The 18,787-nt window shown below is 36.3% G+C and overlaps 1 protein-coding gene across 1 annotated transcript in view; it reads right to left on the reverse strand.

Annotated features, from left to right (window-relative positions):
* The window catches only part of TMEFF2 (transmembrane protein with EGF like and two follistatin like domains 2), a 281,914-nt gene that overhangs the window by 43,681 nt on the left and 219,446 nt on the right, over positions 1–18,787 (reverse strand). Inside the window, exon 7 of the mRNA XM_053597945.1 lies at positions 18,439–18,498. Within this exon, the coding sequence (XP_053453920.1) occupies positions 18,439–18,498 (60 nt within the window). The remainder of the gene's footprint in view (positions 1–18,438; positions 18,499–18,787) is intronic.

An 18,787-nucleotide genomic window follows, 5' to 3' on the forward strand; every position in this document is an offset into this window, starting at 1 on the left:
CTTCCAGTGTTTTTCCTATGCTTTCTTTGAGGATTTTTATTGTTTCATGCCTTAAATTTAAGTCCTTTATCCATCTTGAATCAATTTTTGTGAGTGGGGAAAGGTGTGGGTCCAGTTTCAGTCTTTTACATGTAGACATCCAGTTCTCCCAACACCGTTTATTGAATAGGGAGTCTTTCCCCCAAGGTAAGTTCTTGTTTATCGAAGATTAGGTGGTTGTAAGATGTTAGTTTCATTTCTTGGTTTTTAATTCGATTCCACGTGTCTATGTCTCTGTTTTTGTGCCAGTACCATGCTGTCTTGAGCACTATGGCTTTGTAGTACAGACTCAAATCTGGTATGCTGATGCCCCCAGCTTTATTTTTGTTACTAAGAACTGCCTTAGCTATACGGGGTTTTTTCCGGTTCCATACAAAATGCAGAATCATTTTTTCCAAATCTTGAAAGTACGATGTAGGTACTTTGATAGGAATGGCATTGAATAGGTAGATTGCTTTGGGAAGTATAGACATTTTAACAATGTTGATTCTTCCTATCCATGAGCATGGTATGTTCTTCCATTTGTTAATATCCTCTGCTATTTCCTTTCTGAGGATTTCATAGTTTTCTTTATAGAGGTCCTTCACCTCCTTCGTTAGGTATATTCCTAGGTATTTCATTTTCTTTGAAACTATGGTGAAGGGAGTTGTGTCCTTAATTAGCTTCTCATCTTGACTGTTATTGGTGTACACAAAGGCTACTGACTTGTGGACATTGATTTTATATCCTGAAACATTACTGTATTTTTTGATGACTTCTAGGAGTCTTGTGGTTCTCTAAGTATAAGATCATGTCGTCAGCAAAGAGGGAGAGTTTGACCTCCTCTGTCCCATTTGGATTCCCTTTATTTCCTTGTCTTGCCTAATTGCATTGGCTAGAACTTCCAGCACTACGTTGAATAGTAATGGTGACAGAGGACAACCTTGTCTGGTTCCAGTTTTAAGAGGAAAAGCTTTCAGTTTTACTCCATTCAGTAAAATATTGGTGTGGGTTTGTCATAGATAGCTTCAATCAGTTTTAGAAATGTGCCACCTATGCCTATACTCTTCAGTGTTCTAATTAGAAAAGGATGCTGGATTTTATCAAATGCTTTTTCTGCATCTATTGAGAGGATCATGTGATCTTTATTTTTGCCTCTGTTAATATGGTGGATAATGTTTATGGACTTGCGTATGTTAAACCAGCCTTGCATCCCTGGGATGAAGCCTACTTGATCATGATGAATGACTTTTTTGATGATAAGCTGTAATCTATTGGCTAGGATTTGTTGAGAATTTTTGCATCTATATTCATGAGTGAGATTGGTCTGAAATTCTCCTTTTTGTTTGGGTCTTTTCTTGGTTTTGGTATCAGGGTGATGTTTGCTTCATAGAATGTGTTGGGGAAGATTCCTTCTTCCTCAATTTTTTGGAATAATTTCTGCAGCACAGGAATAAGCTCTTCCTTGAAGGTTTGATAGAATTCTGGAGTGAAGCCATCTGGACCAGGGCATTTTTTGGTTGGAAGATTCTTTATTGTTTCTTTGATCTCAGTGCTTGAAATTGGTCTGTTCAGGAGCTCTATTTCTTCCTGGCTGAGTCTAGGGAGAGGGTGTGATTCCAAATATTGATCCATTTCTTTCACATTGTCAAATTTCTGGGCATAGAGTTTCTGGTAGTATTCAGAGATGATCTCTTGTATCTCTGTGGGATCAGTTGTTATTTCCCTTTTATCATTTCTGATTGAGGTTACTAGAGATTTTACTTTTCTATTCCTCGTTAGTCTGGCCAATGGTTTATCTATTTTATTTATTTTTTCAAAAAACCAACTCCTTGTTTCATTAATTTTCTGAATGATTCTTTTGTTTTCAATTTCATTGATCTCTGATTTGATTTTGGAGATTTCTTTTCTTCTACTGAGTTTAGGCTTAGATTATTCTTCTTTTTCCAATTCCATAAGATCTCTTGTGAGATTGTTGATGTGCTCTCTTTCTGTTTTTTGAATGTAGGCATCTAAAGCGATGAATTTTCCTTTCAAAACTGCTTTTGCCGTATCCCACAGGTTTTGGTAGCTTGTGTCTTCATTGTTGTTATGCTCAAGGAAGTTAATGATTTCCTGTTTTATTTCTTCCTGCACCCATCTGTTATTCAACAGAAGATTGTTTAATTTCCATGCCTTTGGGTGGGGTCGAGCATTTTTGTTAGAGTTGAGTTCCACCTTTAGTGCCTTATGGTCTGAGAAGATACAAGGTAAAATTTCAATTCTTTTGATTCTGTTGATATTTGTTTTGTGTCCCAGGATATGATCAATTTTGGAGAATGTTCCATGGGGTGATGAGAAGAATGTATATTCTTTATCTTTGGGATGGAGTGTTCTATATGCGTCTATCAAGCACAGTTGTTCTAGGGTCTCATTTAAATCTCTTATATCCTTGTTTAATTTCTGTTTAGAGGATCTGTCCAGCTCTGTAAGAGGAGTGTTAAGGTCCCCTGTTATTATGGTATTATCAGATATCATATTGCTCAGACTGAGTGAGGTCTGTTTCAAGAATCTGGGAGCATTTAAATTGGGTGCATAGATATTTAGAATTGAAATGTCTTCTTGTTGTATTTTTCCCTTGACCAATATAAAGTGACCATCTTTGTCTTTTTTGACTTTAGTTGCTTTAAATCCACATGTATTTGAAAATAAGATTGCAACTCCTCTTTTCTTCTGAATTCATTTGCCTGAAAAATTGTCTTCCACCCATTGACTCGGAGCTTTAATTTGCCTTTTGAAGCCAGGTGTGTTTCTTGCAGACAGCAAATGGATGGCTTGTGTTTTTTAATCCAGTCAACCAATCTATGTCTCTTCAGTGGGGAATTCAAGCCATTAACATTTATTGAGATAATTGATAAGTGTGGTAGTATTCTATTTGTCTTATTTTGTGAGAGTCCATTGCTTAGTTTTATCTTTTGCATCAATGTGGAGGTTAGGTTCTGTCCTTTAATTTCTGAGTTCTTACTTTGCTGCTGATCCATTGTGGTGGTCAGTGTGCAGAACAGGTTGAAGTATTCCCTGTAGAGCTGGTGTTGTGGCGAATTTCCTCAATGTTTGTATATCCGTAAATGATTTGATTTCTCCATCAATTTTGAAGCTTAGCTTAGCAGGGTACAGAATTCTGGGCTGGAAATTGTTCTGTTTAAGTAGATTAAAGGTAGATGACCATTGTCTTCTTGCTTGGAAAGTTTCATTAGAGAAGTCTGCGGTCACTCTGATGGATTTGCCCCTGTAGGTCAACTGGCGCTTACTCCTGGCAGCTTGCAGAATAGTTTCTTTTGTCTTGACTTTGGACAGGTTCATCACGATGTGTCTTGGAGAAGCTCGGTTAGAGTTGAGGCAACCTGGGGTCCGATAGCCCTCTGAAAGCAGTGTGTCAGAATCTTTGGTGATATTTGGGAAATTTTCTTTTATAATATTTTCTAGTATGGCTTCCATTCCTCTGGGGCATTCTTCTTCCCCTTCTGGAATTCCTATAACTCATATGTTGGAACGCTTCATAAAGTCCCATAATTCTGACAGTGAACGTTCTGCTTTCTCTCTCTTCTTTTCTGCCTCTTTTACTATCTGAGTTATCTCAAAAACTTTGTCTTCTACCTCTGAAATTCTTTCTTCTGCATGGTCTAACCTGTTGCTGATACTTTCCATTGCATCTTTAAGTTCCCTGATTGACTGTTTCATTTCCTTCAGCTCTGCTATATCCTTTTTATATTCTTCATATCGTTCATCTCTTATTTGATTCTGGTTTTGGATTTCCTTTTGGTTATTTTCCACTTTATTAGCAGTTTCCTTCATTGTTTCCATCATTTCTTTCATTGTTTTCAACATGTGTATTCTAAATTCCCTTTCTGTCATTCTTAACATTTCTGTATAGGTGGAATCCTCTGCAGTAGCTACCTCATGGTCCCTTGGCGGGGTTGTTCTGGACTGGTTCTTCATGTTGCCTGGAGTTTTCTGCTGATTCTTCCTCATGAGTGATTTCTTTTATCTGTTTCCTTACCCTAATTTTCCTTTCACTTCCTCTTGCTCTTTAAGTTCTTGTGCCTGTGGACTAAGGGTTACAGGACCAGAAGGGTGAGAAGGTTGAAGAGCAAAAAAGGGATGAAAGAAAGGAGGACTGAGTGATAAGAAAAAAAAAAAGAAAAATAGAGAAAGGAGAGGGGGTGGGTAAAAGGAATATTGACAAAAAGAAGAGAGGCACAGAAAGAGGGAGACACAGCAATATAGATGTACAGTAGGGTACTTTGATACAACCTTAAAAAAAAACAAACACCTTCTGGGGGTGCCCAGTTGGGTGGTTCCCTTGAGGTCAGCAGCTCTTTGTTAACCTGATCAGACACAGTACCCCACCTCCACCAAGTAGAGAGGAAAGACAAAAAGGCTATAAATCAAACCAAAACAAGCAGACAGAAAACTTTACGGGATAAAATTGGCTGGAAAGAACAAATAATAGCGGTAGAAACACTAACAAAAATGAAGTTCTAATTATTGAAATAGGCAGCAATGGGATATTATAATTAAACTAGAAAAATTGAGAAAGAAAAAGGATCTGTATGGAAAAGGTTGAAGTTAAAAAATGAAACAACAATCAACAACATCAAAATAAACAAAAAAACCCAACCAAACAAAAAAAACAAAAACAAAAAAACACACAACCAAAAACAAAGCAGTATGTATATGTTATTGAATATTGTCTGGGCAACACGTGGTCTTCTGGGGTATGAGATGTTAATCACAGTTCTGATACGACTGGAGGCTGCTAGTGTTTCAAACCCCAGCAGGTAGACACCCTAAATCTCTCTTCAGCCCACTTAAAAGGCACTTTGTGCTTGTTCACTTGCTGAGCAGAAGCTTTTCCAGGGAAGTGCTTGTCGCTGGAATCACTGCTGAAGTGGCTATCCACTTACCCTGTGTGCCAAAACTGGTCTCCCTCTGCCCCCGAGGGTTAGGGCTGCAAGGCGGCTCAGACCCCGCCCTTAGGCTACTTGGTCGCTGGGTTACCAGCTCCCACCCAATTCCAGCTCTGCGACCCTGAGGGCGGAGCTTGCTGGGGCAGATCGCTCACAATGTCTGCCTTTGACCCAGAGCCAAACACTATTAGCTCCGTCTGGCTCAGCAGCCCAGACTGGGGCCCCAGACAAAGGCCAAAGTTCTCCGCACTCCCGCTCAGGCTCTCCCCAAGGCAGTTCAGCTGAGTGCCAAGTCCAAAGACACCAAAACAGTTCACAGGTAAGCCCTTTCTGGTTTGCAGTCTCGCTGCTACTGAACTTACAGTTGCGGGCGGGTTTAGACGGATTGAACACACATGACCACTTGCCGGTTTTCCACTGTTTTAGTCCTCCTCTTGGGGTCCAGAAGTCTCTCGCTGACTCCCTGTATCCTCTCAGGGGTGATGATAGGCAGATCCCACCAGCCAGAGATGCCTGGAGTCCTATCTCCCCAGACTCACGGTGCCCAGATGCAAGGAAGCTGTTACTCGGCTGCCATCTTGCTCCACCTCCTCCTATTATGCTTTTGTATATTAGATTTTTCTAACAGGGCCAATATAATAAATTTGTGCTCAAATTCTGAAGCACTCTACACATGTTGAGTTCAATGTTCCCTTCCATGACTTAAAAGGCAGGGTAGAGTCCTCTTCGTAACAACATGAATGGTTACCCTTCACCATCCTGCGCTTTTGGAAAATTTAGCTTGAATGAGACTACAGGCAATCAGTGGAGAATAGATGCTCCTAGGGCATAAATTCAAAGCTTTATATATAGTCCAGGAAAATAGACTACATCATCCTTGTCATTAATTTTTTTTATTGCCTAATTAAAATGCTGATGCATAAGAATGGGAAAACAAAAATCTAAAATTTAAAGATCTCCAGTTTGAATTTTATTAAAATGAGGTCAATTCATGCTACCTAAATAAAATAATTGCTTCTATCTGGAAAATACTTAAAACTTGGATGACAATATGTAAAAATTTTATAATGAGGCATATCCATACATTAAATTTGTGCTAGTGGTAATTCCTTATAACTACATAGTTGCATTATATATCCAAAACATATGCAAAAGACAGAAAAAAATGTAATATTTATTTCAAAGAATCTTAAGGACTCCTCTAGATTACATGACAGTAAACTGAACAGCTAGGATTAGAATTTAAGACTTATCGATAAACCATCTCACGTGTTTTTTCACAAAAACCAAACCATTCGTAGAAATTAATAAATTATATAGAATAACACTAAATAAACAGATTATAAATAATTATATATTATTTCACTGTTTATACCAAAAGGATTTACCACAATTTTTCTTTTAATAACTAACTTTTGGCATAAAACTAGTGTAAATGAAAACAAACCAAAATTTCCAGTTGTGTAACTTTTCAGAAATGGTCTGTTTTCACAAAATGCATCGTATGTTTTATAAGACATTAACCCAAATTTCTCAGACAATTTATTTACCAACTCCTCCTTCTTAAGTGTTTTCTTCCCAGTAAAAAGGGAAATGGTGCACATACTATATGAATAGGCTGTAGTATAATCTAAGACAGAAAACAGCATTGCCGGGAAAGTTATTCATTTGTTTCAATACTAAAGTAATTACTATAGCAAAGACTCGCTCATTTATCATTTCTTGTTGTCTCTGCTATATTTTCAAGCTGTCGTTTTAAACAAATATCCTCAATGTCCTTGTTGCAAAACCAATAACTTTATTTCACAAGGTGAGACAGCACAGCACTGCAGCAAGGTTATTCCCCAGCCCAGACAAGGTCTATGCCTGGGAAACACTCGGAGGAGCACTTATTCCTGCCCCTCCCTGGAGGACCTGGCGGGGTGTAGGTGGCCACTAAGTTGCCTTTTAAAAGACACCTTCAGGTCCCCCTTCTCTTTCAGCTATGGAAGTTTTCAGGTTCACTTAAATTCTAATGCCATATCAAATATTTTTTTCCATGAACAATACAACAAATTCAGTTTCAAGAATTGCCACCGGACATTTTAATAGCATTTAGCCAGTTGTTTTTAAATACATTTCTGTGAGTTAAGGTTTGTAATAATTTACGATAGAAAAGCACCCAAATAATATTATAAGAAGAAGCTTTAAAATGGTTGCTGTTGCCTTTTCAAAACCATCATTACACGATCTTTCAGATGAGCGGTGTTTGGCTCAGCAGGTTAGTAAAAATCTGTAAGAAATAGCTAACGTGAGCAAAAAGCTGACACAGCCTTAAACAAGAGCAAAGCAGGGACTCAGGTTATGAAGATACTATTTAGGAATACTGAATCAGACGAATGATCCAATAACTTAGGATAACTAAAAGTACAACTTCTTCTTTAACTAGATAAATTTTATTCTTCTCATAAGCCATTGTAGAGACATATATTCCCTCTCATATGTGAAAATTTACATTTCTATTATGAGACAACTCTTATTGCTTAAAATAAGGGTGTGTGTGTGTGTGTGTGTGTAGCAGCAAGCTGGTCAGAAAGTCAGACTAAGTTGGCAATCTATGGCCTGGGACTTATCTCCTGTGGGATACTAAGAGAACTGAGAAATGATTAGTGAGCCTAGCTCTGTACTCCACAATGTTCCTTAAGTTCTAGACCCCACCTAACATGTACATTATCATAATTTTTAGCACCATGAGACTGGATTTGTAAACCTCAACACTACTAGCATTTTGGCTAGATAATTTGTTTTTGGTAGGGGGCTGTCCTGGGCAATGTAAGAGGTCTAACAGTGTTCTAACCTCCACCCATCAGATTCCAGTAGCTTGCCTCACCCTGCCTCGGACAGAAATGTCTTGAGAAGTGACCAATGTCCCACAGTGGTGGTAGTGGTGGTGGGGGAGTGGTCTAAGAAGGAAGGGTAGGTGGAGATATGGCAAAATTGAGAACCGCTGCAATCAGCTGATGGTCAACAACTCTCCTTCAATCATAATTTATGAATTAAAGTTATATCCTTTGTCATAGAATCCAAAAGCTAGAAAGACATCATAATCTCATCTTATTTCCAAATTTTACTGATGGGGAAACTTCTCTTCTGAGAGGCTAAATTTTTAAGTTTAGAGGAGTTAGCTTAGACTAGAGATGAGACTAAGTCAAATGTTCTGAATTCCTGCTCTAAGCTCTTTCTCCTACAAAATTCTATTTGTAAGTCATTTGCTCTAAAATCCAACTGAAATTAAAAAATAAATATTATTATCCATATTATTGGAGAAGATCCCTGCAGAGAATCCAAAACAACAAATAACTCACATATAATTTCTAGTTGATTTTGGAATGAGCTAAAGGAGCCTCTTCCAGTGGTATTATTTTCCTGATGATTATGATGAGAATAATAATTATGACTGTAATGAAGATAATAGTGGTTTTCTTAGGATAACATTACAATTCGCTGTGTTTCCTGGGCATGTATCAGTTTATAGCTAAGGTGAATAGCTCATAAGCATAGTAAGCTGCAGGAGGCAACCAGCTTTGATTTTAGCACATAGAACTGACAACCTACTCAGATCAGGAACAACCTAAGCTGCTCCTTATTTTGACAGGATTGTTCTGTGTGTAGAAGACAATGTGGACGCTTCATTAAGACTACCCCACAAATAAGTTTCTCTGATTTGCCTGTTGGTTCTTTCTTTTCTCATGCTTCAGTGGCTGCATTTCATTAAAAATCAGAACCAATAACAAAGGCGTACATGCCAAATGTAGGGAAAGGGTGAGTGACCGGGGTGTGGGCCTGGGAGTGGGATTTGCTCGGAGATTATTTCAAACAACAGGAAACCTTCAACTTCCTGGGAGCTCTTTAAATAACAGAAAAACAAATAGGAAAAAACCCAGTGGTGCAAGATTTGTAGATAATTGTGACAGTACACAGTCAATCAATCTGCAGAAGTGAATTTGGATGTGTACTGCCTGACAATATACTAATCGCTTGTTGGTTTAAAGTCTGTATACTAATAACACATGATCGTTCTGGAATACTTAATTTCTGGAGGACAAATGGAGCTTGTTTTTAGGCTTCATTTTCAGAATGATTTTTAGAAATTTATTGAATCTTTGCTTTTTTTCAGCTAAACAGACATTAATTTCCATTATTAAATGAAATTTTAGAGACATACTCTTGAAAGGGAGTTTTGTAATGTATGACACACACATCTTTGAACCTCAGAAAATGTAAAAGAGAGATTAAAAGCAGGGAATTTTTTTGTTGGTGTGAAATATATTTTACAGGAATATTACGTAATGCTATCAAACATTGACAATGCATGAATAGCTCTCTGCAGAATCCTCCCTCTTTCCATGAGGGCTAATTAATTCATTCTGTTTATGTTTCATGAAATTAAATATTAACAATGTCACCACAAAAACATAGACAAACCCCAAAATATTAAACTTGTTTTTAAGAATTATGTATTTTTCTTTGTAATTGGTCGAATCTCTTTGAAATATATGTTAAAACATAGCTTTGAAAATTAATTTTGTCAGAACTTTTGCAGTTTTTCACAATACAGATGAACCTACCAGACTAGAGATATATACTAATATTGTCATTTTCTTGGGGGCTATTGAGCAAGAGTCCCAGAAGGGCTCAAAAGTAGATAGCAGAATTGCTCTGTGCTTCTTCAGAGCCTGAATGATTTAAAGTCAGAAAATGGCTTCTGGGAGACCAGGCCTCAATTTTACTTTGATTAAAGTTACTCTATCTATAAAATATTTGACTGGGCAGGAGGCCACCCAGAAACGGAAACTCAGACAAAATGAAGTCCATAAGCCACTATTGGTGCAAGTTCTGACCATGGGAAAGGGTGTCCTGGCCAAGGACGCTGCTTCTTTATCCTGATTTGAGGGCAGCTTGTCCCTATGGGGTAGACATTAGTAACAGGCTGTTTTAGCTTGACATCTTAAATATCTGAAGAATGTCTGTTCTATTTAGACTCAGTAAGTAATATCGTTATAACTGGGCTTCTCCAGACAGTCAACTCCAGGAAGAGAATAGACTGGGAGAGGATGGAAGTCCTCTAGGTAATTCTTTCTCATTGCTAATGAATCTTTAGACACTGCGTTTTGTTAACTTGAGTTCACCACTGAGAGGTAGCTTACTCTTGACATCTCCAAAATTTAGATTTCTGAGTTTACTAGTCTGAGAGCCATTCTTGCTTTGGCATGAATTTAATCAACACCCAAAGTGTAATTCTTGTATTACCCTGACCCAGTTATTCATCTCCCACCAAATCATCAGACCCGTGATTGCTGGTGCTCTGCCCGTGGTGAAGCCCGTCTCTGTACGCTCCACTTCCAGGCACTTCCCAAAGCTCATCTGGAACTGTGCTCCATCATGGGCACATTCCCTTCTACCCTCAGATACTTCCTTGGAATTCTCACCTTTCCTCTTGTATCCTGAAGCACTAGCTCTCCCTGAGAGTAGTGAATCCTTAGGTAGGTATATTTGCCACCCTCCTGCCCTGAACATCAGCAATCAGAGGTGGCTTGATATTTTCTTAGCTCCTCATTACTATTTCCAGATTACTAGGCCACCACTTCCCTCAAGCCTTATCACTGATTTCCACACACTTGCTGAGCCTGGAGTTTGGTTCATAAATTAAATTCCTTTTGATTACAATTTGAATTCAAAACCAAAAGTGTAAGCGTTTTCCAAATGAACAACTGGAGGGAACAAACCATCCCCATGAAGTGAGTATGTTTGGAAATGTAGTTTCTCTGGTAGATTTAGTTTTACAGATACTTTAAAATATTTTTAGTTGATTATGTTTATAGGCAATCTCAAATCATCAAGACGTGAGAACAGACTTTCATTGCACTTGATAATGTGGGTTCATATATTTGGGGCATGGCAGCCTCGTTAGCACAGGCAGTAAATCAAAGTGCTACAAACACTGTGTGTGCATGTTTATTTTTTTTTGGAAACTGCTTGAATTCTATTTACTAGTTTTGCAGAACATGGTGCCTTGTGCCTTGAGATTATGTAGAACATTGGATATATCCTACTCTTCTTTCAGTTTCATAATTCTACCCATACTTACATTACTCTTCTGGGGAAGGGAAAGAATATGCTTAAGATAAAGCAATAAGTTAAGGTGGGTATCATGGCATTTTCACTAGAGGTATCTAGGTATCTGAGCTCGAAGACTTTTTTTCCTTTTTGCCTCCTATGCTAAGTAGACTTGTCTTTTCTTTACAATCATCTCATTAAAAAACATTTGTTCTGATTTCTTTGAAATGTGTGTTATTGATGTATTGACACTAGCATTTCTTTTCTTTTCTTTCTTTTTTGAGACAGAGTCTTACTGTGTTGCCCTCAGTAGAGTGCTATGGTGTCACAGCTCACAGCAACCTCAGACTGCTGGGCTCAAGGGATCTCTTGCCTCAGCCTCTCGAGTAGCTGGGACTAAGGCATCTATCACAATGCCCAGCTATTTCTAGAGGTGGAGTCCCTTGCTCTAGCTCAGGCTGGTCTCAAACTCCTGAGCTCAGGCAATCTACCTCCTAAGCTTCCCAGAGTGCTAGGATTACAGGTGTGAGCTTTTGTGCCTACTAGCATTTCTAAGCGAAAATAATGTTTTCCATAAATAGAAATAAATTTCTATATGCCACATTCCTATTATTTTTGTTTGGTCATCCATCGCATAAGTTTCTTTAAATAATAAATTTGTAGATCCTTCATACATACGCCCTGGAGTATAAATAATGGATTTTAAAGTTCAAATTGAAAAGAAACCTAAGTGATATCATCTTGCAGTTCTGTCACATGCTATGTCCTCCTACGAAGTTTCTATTTGAATCTCATGTCCTAATAATCGTGTGATCATATTACTTTTAGTGACCTAAATATGCCATATGTAAAATTATGTTGACTAGAAGAATAAAAATTGAGACATCATTTTACTGAAAACTTATAAATAAGTGCTCAATAAATGATGAATATAGGTGGAAAAACGTTGGCCAGAGTCTCTAGCAACAAGCTATTATTCTATGTCTTGAGTAGGAAATAAACTCAGCAACATCCTATAATTGTATGAATCCATAAATGGTAATGTATGTATAAAAACTCTGAGCACATATCATACGGACAAACCATATCCCATACAATGAGTAATATTTCCCATAAAAACAAGTTCACTTCAATTGTCAAACCAAAACAAAAGTAATAACAATAGCTAGCTATTATTTGCTTGCTAATGCCTTACATTATGTCTTTTTTTTTTATTAAATTGACTTTTGTGTTTGTATTATGTTGTATTCTTTATGTTTTAAGTTCTATAGCTGAAGACTTTTTTTAAAAAATTAAATCATAACTGTGTACCCTCAATCCTTTTGAAGTAGGTTTATTATCTCCATTGTAGAGATGGCGAAACTGATGAAGACACAGGCCCTTTGACTAATTGTCTTAAGGCTATTTAACCAATGACAGCCTGGCCCATGTTTAAGCTCAGTCTTGTCTGATTTTCTAGCTCTAACTGCTAAACAAGCCCTCATACATTTATGGCAGAGAAAGGTATGTAAGTAATACCTCAAGGTGAACAATTTGTTTCCAAAAGGGGCATTTCTAAGAGGAAAAAGTGCATATAAATGATGCAGGATGTGTTTATGAACTGAGGCATAAACACAGAGTTTTCCAGAGTGTCTACCAGGCCCCAAGGCAACTTTTCAGTAGAAAACCTTCATCTGTATTGCAAATACCACTCCCGTGTTTATCTGTAACATAATATTACAGATGACTGGCTACATGATTTTATGGGGAAAACAATGAAAGTGCAGAAGTTCAAGAGAGCAGAAAAAATGGTGAGTTAGAGTTCATAGAAAGCTTTGTGAATTCTGCAGCACTCTAATGTCAATCCCAGAGGGGAAAACACTTGCATCCAGATACTTCCTCTCAGAGATCTTGAAAAAAATCTTGACATCTTAATTCATTTCCTGGGCTTAAATATTCTGGGCTAGACTGGTAGAACTGTAATAGCCTGCACAAACATTTTTATTTATTTCATTGTTGATACCAATATTTGTGCTCGAAGCTGCTGCCTGCATTTGCTGCTATTTATTTATTTCCTACAGATCAAATTATTGGCCCAGACATAACGTGGTTTCTGCTGAAGTGCTCCTTGTGTTCATGAGCAAATGGGGGAAAAAAGCTTCCATTTTAAATGTAGATTTTTGCCAGCTGACTGAATTAATTTATGTTATAGATAGGATATGAAGCCATTTGATATGTATAGGGGAGGAACAATCAGAGGAAATAATAGGTAAACAAAGCAAGCACTCTCTTTGTACAGTGGGTGATCAATGTGTCAAAACGTTGTATCCATTTCTGGGTCAGCCACTTAGCTTTTCTGAGCCTCTAGTGTTTGTACCCCTTTTGTTGGGTTGACATTAGAACAAAGGAGGTACTGTAAATGAATCTTTGTAAAACTAAAAAGTATCACGAAGAGGTTAGTCATTTCTTTTTCGTTAACGTAGCAAACACTTTTCCCTTGCTTTCTCTTGCCTATGCGGAGAAATAGAAAACAGAATGGGACAACCTGAAAGCCAAGCACTGCAGTGGTTATGGGACACTCAGGACCTGCAGACGTAAGTTCAAAGAAAAGAGTAACTCTCTGGACCCTCTCATAACAATGTAGATACCACGCCGAAACATTTTTTTTTGGGTATGGAACTTCCAAGGGGTTAATATTTAAGGTGCAGAGACAGTCCCCAAACCCCTAAAAATGTTAGGTAGAGACACTTCTTCCCTGGATCTCACATTTGGTGGATTTTGGAATTAGCAATAATGGTCTGAACCTTAGCCCTATCACAGACTCTTTTTACTTAATCTCCCTGAACTTCCATTTCGCACCTGTCAAATGCATGTAATACCTTTCTCCCATTTCTGTTGTGAAGAGTGAAGGAGACAATGTATGTGAAAAGGCTTTGTGAATTGCCATGGTTTCTGCAGTGAACAAGTTATTATGACAATTCACTTAAACCATCTAGATACACTTTCAAGATGTCAGTTTCCTCTTAGTGTGGAAAAATGGGTTGATGGAATATTAATAGAATGGATAGAATTTGGGTTAACTGTATGCTTCCGGCTTCTTTCTTCCATAATTCATACCAGAGCTTAATTATCTAAATTATTGCTTGAAGATAAGAAATGGATTTCTAAAGAGAAAATTTCTTAAAAATTATTTTCAAATGTTACAAGAAATAACTGAACCCCCACTGTGTAATGCTCAACATGTTGGCCCATGGAATCCAGGCATCTCTGTAGCCAGGCTCAGAGTTAGGGAAACACTGGCTCCCTCAAAGGCACAGATAAGCAAGGACTTACATTTTTCAGTAACAACCACTAACAGACATCCTATAATGCCACATATTCTTTATCTTAAGTAAGGTGTTCTGAATGTTCTGTGACCCAGTTCCTGTGCAACCTATAGACAGTTACTCCCCCTCTCAACTGTTGTCCTCAGTATTCTCTGTTGTTTATTTCTTTTTTCCAGTTTGGAAATGTACATATATGAACCTAATTACTTTAATCTATCACAGAAATATCATCCTTGAATTATACATGCTTTATTGCTATGCTCTAGAATGTTGTCAAAAAAAGTTGATTTGAAGTATTTCTAGCCATACAGAGAACCTCTTGGTGTATTTTCTAAAATCACTGTTGAAGATTTTATTTGCTCTGTGTTTTCTAGAGATGCTTTGTAGAAAGGTCTATACTAAGTATTTCCCTTACTTTAGCATAGAGGAACTTCGTCTGTGGTCTCTGAACTTTATTTTTATCAGACAATAAAGACCAAGTTCCATGTAGCAGGGACCTAGGTTGATTTGCTTACCTTTGTAAAGCCCAGAACGGTGGCTTAGGTATAATGAGGACTCTGTAAATATTTGTCAAATGAATTGATTCAACTATAATTTTTCTTTCTCTATTGGTTGCAAGGAAGCTTAGGGCTAACTGTACAATAGTCTGCATTGCTGACATATTTATTTTCTTTAACAGTTCTGCTTTTATGTTTTCAATTTCTGTTTAAATAATCTTATTGAATGTATTTTAATTAAAAGATAACTGAAAATCCTTTTTGGAAATTGGTATAGGGTCCTCCCAAATAAAATACATTATATTTTCTAAATAACAAAAACACAAAATAGTTTAACTCTATACTTTTTAAAATATCTAACAACTTATAAAAATAAGGACATTTTTTACTGGACAAATATATATTCACTTTTTTTCTGAAGCATGATCAAATTTTTAGACAGAGAAGCAACACATACACCAGATAAAGAAAAACAAAATAGCAAACTTCATTTTTTAATTACAAGACATGAAGAGGGTATGATGTGTATTTAAAAAAAGATGTTGCAAATTTCAAGAGGTATAAAACATTTGCTATTTTAAAACTTCCAGAAGGAAAGTTTAAATTTAGCAATTTGAAATAATGGCAAGCTTGGAAACCCTAGCTTTGTGGCTTTATAAAATTTGTGTTCTCTGAATGTTGCTATGAGTGAAGAGACAGGCCTAAATTCTAAGCCCAAGCCTTACGCTGATAAAGGAGATAAAATTCAGTGACATGTTTAGCTTATCTGAGAGGGACGCTGCCATTAGGCTTTGAAACACAGACATCCAAGGCCCTGCATGATTTGGGTCTCTTTGAAGGACAGAGTGCAGAGCAGAGACCCAAGTCAGAGCAAGCAGAAAATATCATTGGCAGGGAAGGTCTGGGAAATTCTTTGGTTTCCTGGTGCTGACGACATAGAATTCACATCTCTGCGCATGCTAGCCACTCTTTCTCAACCGCACAGACTACTTTTGTGGAGGTGTTCCCTCAGTTTGTTTCTTTTTTTTCCCTTCCCTCTTCTTTTCTCTTTCTTTTCTTTTTCTTGTGTAATTTAGTCCCTGCTGGTCCTCACTGGAGTCTCTTTCTTTTAAATTATATTAAAATGAGATACAATAAATTAATTTTAACATTTAGACCTTCTGTAAAGAAGATCTGTCTTTATAATCAGGAATATGAATTCTTATATTAATAGCTTTTTAAAAGCAGGCTCAAAGGAACAAGGGGACATGAGATCAGGAAGGGTTTTTAATCTATAGTTTCTAAAGGTATGTGTGTATAAGGAAAAAATGAGGATGTGTTAAGATCATTACTTCTCTCTGGTGGGAGAGTCCATGAATAAGTGTCTAACAAGGGAAGTGGCCGTGACATTAAATTAACTGTGAGCACATAGCAGACTTCTAGGAATGTGAGTTACACAGGCCACACCGTTCCTGTTTTCCATTCTTGGAGAATTTCTAGCATGCGAAACAGAAATTAAGAGGACAATGGCATACTGACTCTCCATTTGGCTCCTTTTAGTTTTTCCAAAGTTTATGGCCCTAAATTTGGGAAAATGCAAATATTATTGGAAGTTTGGGAATGTTGGGGAATGGAGCTGTTTTTCGATTGATTTCTACATACTGTATATTACTGACATCAGACTTTGATCTTCCATTGTTCTCTTTTATTACTTTTAATAATCAGCATATCTCAAAATGCATCCCTTCTGTAATACTGAAAAACATGCCAAAAGAAATGTGTTATTTATTGAACAATTTTGATAAAAGCTGCGTATTTTAGGAAACAATTCATAAATATCTTAGGTGTGATTATGGTGTTGTGATTTTGTTAAAATAAAGGCTTATCTTTTTGAGATGCATGCTCAACTATTTATGAATGAGATGATGCAATTCCCAGGATTTACTTCCAGGCATTATGGAAATAGAAAAAGAAAATGGAGTGGAAATGGGACTGGGTTAGTCCTGGGTAAATGCTATTGAGTTGGAATGATGAGCACATGTGGTTCATTATAGGATACAGCCTACCTTTGTGTGTATTTTGCATATATTAGAAATTCCCCACAACAAAAGTAAAAATAAATAAATAAATAAATAAAAGATGCATGTCCCTTAAAGATTTCAAAATAAATATAAAAGGAGTTCTGGATAAAAGGTCTATTTGTTTATTTGGGCTCTTCCCTAACTTACCGGTGGACAATTCTTTTTAAGGAATATCTACAAATATCTCTCCTGGATGCTTTGAAGACGGCTATATCATTGTATAACTAATGTTTTTCCATGTATCATTGTCCATGATAATTCCAGGCTTCTAGCTCATAAAATGTTTAATCTACATGTTGAAAAACATTAACATATAATATGGAAGATTTTAAAAATAATCTTTTTATTACTTTTAAATTTTAAAAGATTTGAGATATCTATCAGTAAAACATCTCATTAACTAACATTTTCCCCTACTTTACAGACATTTATTCTGTATATAAACATAATCTCAGAAAAAGTCTTTCTTTAAATAAAGAATATTTCTTTATTTATATTTCTTTTAATAGTCTTAATAATATTTCTTTTTTTCAGAAATATTGTTAAAGAAAATGAAATTGTAGACAGAAAGAATAAATGGTAGTACATATCTTGAAAGATCAGAAGCAATTTTTTTCTGATTAAATATTACCCATAAATCTACTTACATTTTCTTAATATCTAAATAGAAAGCTATGCTAAGAAAACTTTGTATATCATTATTAACTTCAACAATTTTATTTTTACATTTTTGCAGTTTCTGGCCAGGGCTGGGTTTGAACCCGCTACCTCCAGCATCTGGGGCTGGCGCCCTACTTCTTTGAGCCACAGGCGCTGCCCTATTTTTACATTTTTTACCTCACATTTCTATAAAATTTAGAATCTGATAAAATTCCAATTAATATACCAATAAGTTATTTCTCACTCTAAGAATAATAGTATATAGGTAGAGAAAGTCTTCAGAATAAAATTCTATAATTGCTGAATAAGATTTAGATTTTTGCATAAAATTGTTTATAATTTTGCATATCTGAAAAGCTAAATGGAAGTTTCTAAATAAATGAAAAAATAAAGTAAGTTTTTAAAAAAGTTATACATATTTTTAAACTCTGCATCTGGTTACTAATTGCTGTTATCCTTTCTTTCTAGCTTTTTAGAGACAAGCAAACTTTTTTATTGTTGACTTTTATGAAAATTCAAACAAGGACATTTGCATTAATTACAATATACTGCCAAAATTGCATTAATTTCCATTGATGCCCATTAATTTGATAAATGTTTTGTCATTTGTACCATTTGCACTGTCAAAACAAGTTAATTATATCTTACTGACATTTTTGACAATTGCTTTAACTCTGGAAAAAAAGCACGTGTTCTTTGCTTCAAAAAATATTTACTCTTGCCTGTAGAAAGCTTGAACTAAGCAAGAAAAGATCAGCACATGTCAGCTCTATTTAGGCAGAATGGTAAACAAGGATTCCCCAGAATTCTCTTAAAGGAGTGCTCAGTTTAAGTAGAAGAAAATTTTATGTACCTGCATAATCGGTTCTTGCATAATGCCCATCTTCAGATTTAGTGGTTGTAGTTGTGTTATCTGTGTTAAAAAATTAACAACAGAGATTGTTTAATTGTTTCCTAAATATCTAAAATCAATAGTATCTTCATTTCAATTAAGGAATTTTTCCAACCATACTTATAAAAAGATCATTATACAAAGACAGATGTACAATGTCGATTTCTGTTTGAGAGCAAATAATAAAAAGAAGAGAGCTTTTGAAATTTGGGGCAAGGAGAAGGTTCATTATTACGACTGAGATAAACTGGGTAAAGGAATAATAACAAGTCAAAAACAAGGGAAGTGTTTCTGAACAAAAACCAAAGTA

This window comes from Nycticebus coucang, chromosome 7 (genome assembly GCF_027406575.1).
Source record: "Nycticebus coucang isolate mNycCou1 chromosome 7, mNycCou1.pri, whole genome shotgun sequence".
In the NCBI taxonomy this organism is placed as follows: domain Eukaryota; kingdom Metazoa; phylum Chordata; class Mammalia; order Primates; family Lorisidae; genus Nycticebus; species Nycticebus coucang.